Source organism: Exserohilum turcica (assembly GCF_000359705.1).
Source record: "Exserohilum turcica Et28A unplaced genomic scaffold SETTUscaffold_267, whole genome shotgun sequence".
NCBI lineage: Eukaryota > Fungi > Ascomycota > Dothideomycetes > Pleosporales > Pleosporaceae > Exserohilum > Exserohilum turcicum.
In genome coordinates, this window is record NW_007360100.1 from 1 (window position 1) to 2332 (window position 2332).

Genomic DNA, 2332 nt, shown 5'->3' on the forward strand with positions numbered 1-2332 from the left:
CGAGGGCGACGAGGGCGACGAGGGCGACGGTGGACGTGACGTCGTGGGGAGGGCGATATGGCGGTTGCGACAGCACTGCGGTGAGAGGGACGAGACGTCAAGGTGGACATGTCTTGGCGGGAGGGATTGACACCCGCGCGCGACTCCAGCTCGGAGCCTCTGCGCCGGCCATTGGTCGCTGCTGGCCTGCCACCGACACGCTGCACCCTCCTCTTCCATACACATAAGTAATTCACACACACACAGCCTGCATCGCTGCCCGCTGCATGCGCCATGCACCGCTCCCGCCCGCCCGTCTGGCTGCACTGTCAGTCTGTTATTCTCCTATCTGCACACTACACTACGCCCGCCCGCCTCCCGTCGCCAGGTGCTCGTGACGTCCCTGCTGGCCCGGATGATCGACGCACATGACATCAACCGCCAACCGACAAGCCCCATGGCCCCGTACGGGCCCTGCTAAATATACACGACCAACCCGTCCACGGCCACAGCATGCCCTCTCCAGCGCCACGTCTTGGGCGGGACAAACACGTAGGCGAAAGCGTGCCGCCGCCGCCGCCGCCGCTGCTGCTGCTGCTGCTGTTGTTGTTGTTGTTGTTGTTGTTGTTGTTGTTGTTGTTGTTGTTGTCCCAGCGTGCAAGGGCCCGTGTTGCGCACCACGCGACCTGCTATTCCTCGCACTCCCCAGGAACAGACAAAGGGAAACTCAGCCTTCCAGCACGCGCCAAAACCTCGACAACTGCACCATCCGGAGCGCCGCGTGGAAACGTGTTTTGCGCAACAGCCCTGTGTTTGGCCTGGCTTGTTTCCGCAAGCGTGCATTAGCGCGGCCAGGGTCGACCACGCGGCCTCACAGCTCCTCGTCGTCTGTATCATCATCCTCGCTGCGTGCATCTTCTGCGACGTTGCTGCTGCGCGTCGCCATGGCCCTTTTGCTGAAGGCCAGCACCCGTGGCGGCGGCACGCCCTTGGCCTCTGCGCCTTTGGCTGTGCGGCCACGACTGCCCACAAGGCCAGCATCCAACGCGGGCGTTTCAGCCGATGCCATTCGTGACTGTGGCGCAGAACCGCTCTCTTGATCTGTTTCATCATCCGATTCTTCTGGTGCTGATTCTTCCATGCTCGCCGGGTCCATGTCCATCGGGTCGTTGTCTGACGCCCATGCTCGCACGCGATCCCTCCCTGCTGCTTGCCCATAAGCTTTGCGCTTGCAGACTCGAGAGTCGCGTGCTTGGCGCCCCCCGGCCTCTGCCCTTGTTGCCTGCACAGCCGTGGCTGCAACCTCCAGTCAGTAGCTGTGGATACGCCTTGCGCGCCAACACCGACGTACCTGTGGCTTGGTCCACGCCGGCACTGACCAGCAGGCGACTCTGGTCGCGCATCTTTCTCTTCTTCTCGTTCAACAGCAGCATAAACTGCCGCAGCATGGCCGTCTCCGCCTCGCGCTTGGTCTGGACCAGGTCGTCGAGCTGTGCATTTAGCTTTGCAGTTGCCTCTTGCTCGCTGCTTACTCGGGCCTTGAGGTCGGCCATTTGCTGCAGTGTGTGGGCGTGGGCAATGGCCGAGGCCTGTGCCCATTCGAACGGGTTAAACTCAAATTCATCATTCTGCGGCAGCACAATCTCGCCCAAGGTCATCTATATGCATCAGCGCAGCCAAGCCAGGCGCGGGGGATACGTACGCACCTTTATGGCGTGAATGTCCTGGCGGAACAATAGCCCCAGTCGGCCGTTTTTCAGCGTGTAGAGCATGCGGACGCCGCGCAAGAGGGCGGCCTGGGCGCCCTCTGGCGGTTGCTGCAGCAGGAAATGAGACAAGATGGCCGCCCACTCGTCGTCGGAGCCCTTGAACTTATGCCTGAGGGCCGCGATATTGCGGTGGCGAACTGGGACCGGGTGAGCAAATGAGGGCAATGGCGTGGTTGCACGCGCAGGGGCTTACTCGACGTGACATATGGGCGTTCGCTCTCGCAGCCCACGAGGCGGACGTCCAGGGCATGGCTGCCCTCCTGCTGCACCTCGATGACGACTGTTTCCCCGCGGCCATGGGCAGGGTCGACGGGCACGATGTAGCGGGCGGGCATAGCGGGCCTGCGACTGCGACGGGCACCGACGGGGACTGGGCGATGATTTGCACCAGCTGCCACGCGGTGCGGCGGGAGGTCAGCCGGTTGGGCAGCGTCGAGGGCATGCACACGGCGCAGGCGGTGCTCCGGGCGGGCCCTGGGCGATGTGTCTCACGAGCGGCGAGCCGATCGGGGTCGTGTCGCGGGTCGCTCAGGCACAGGCACAGGCACGCGCACCGAGTGTTTTGACGCGGGCCTGGTCAGTCT

At 63.5% G+C, this 2332-nt stretch overlaps 1 protein-coding gene across 1 annotated transcript; it reads right to left on the bottom strand.

The window, feature by feature from the left end:
- Positions 1-850: 850 nt before the first annotated feature.
- Positions 851-2083, bottom strand: SETTUDRAFT_112534 (uncharacterized protein; the record flags this gene model as incomplete). The annotated part of the gene is made up of 4 exons (XM_008028569.1): positions 851-1275; positions 1331-1637; positions 1686-1885; positions 1942-2083. 4 exons carry the CDS (start codon positions 2081-2083, stop codon positions 851-853), a joined length of 1074 nt encoding a protein of 357 aa, XP_008026760.1.
- Between the last annotated feature and the right edge of the window lie 249 nt (positions 2084-2332).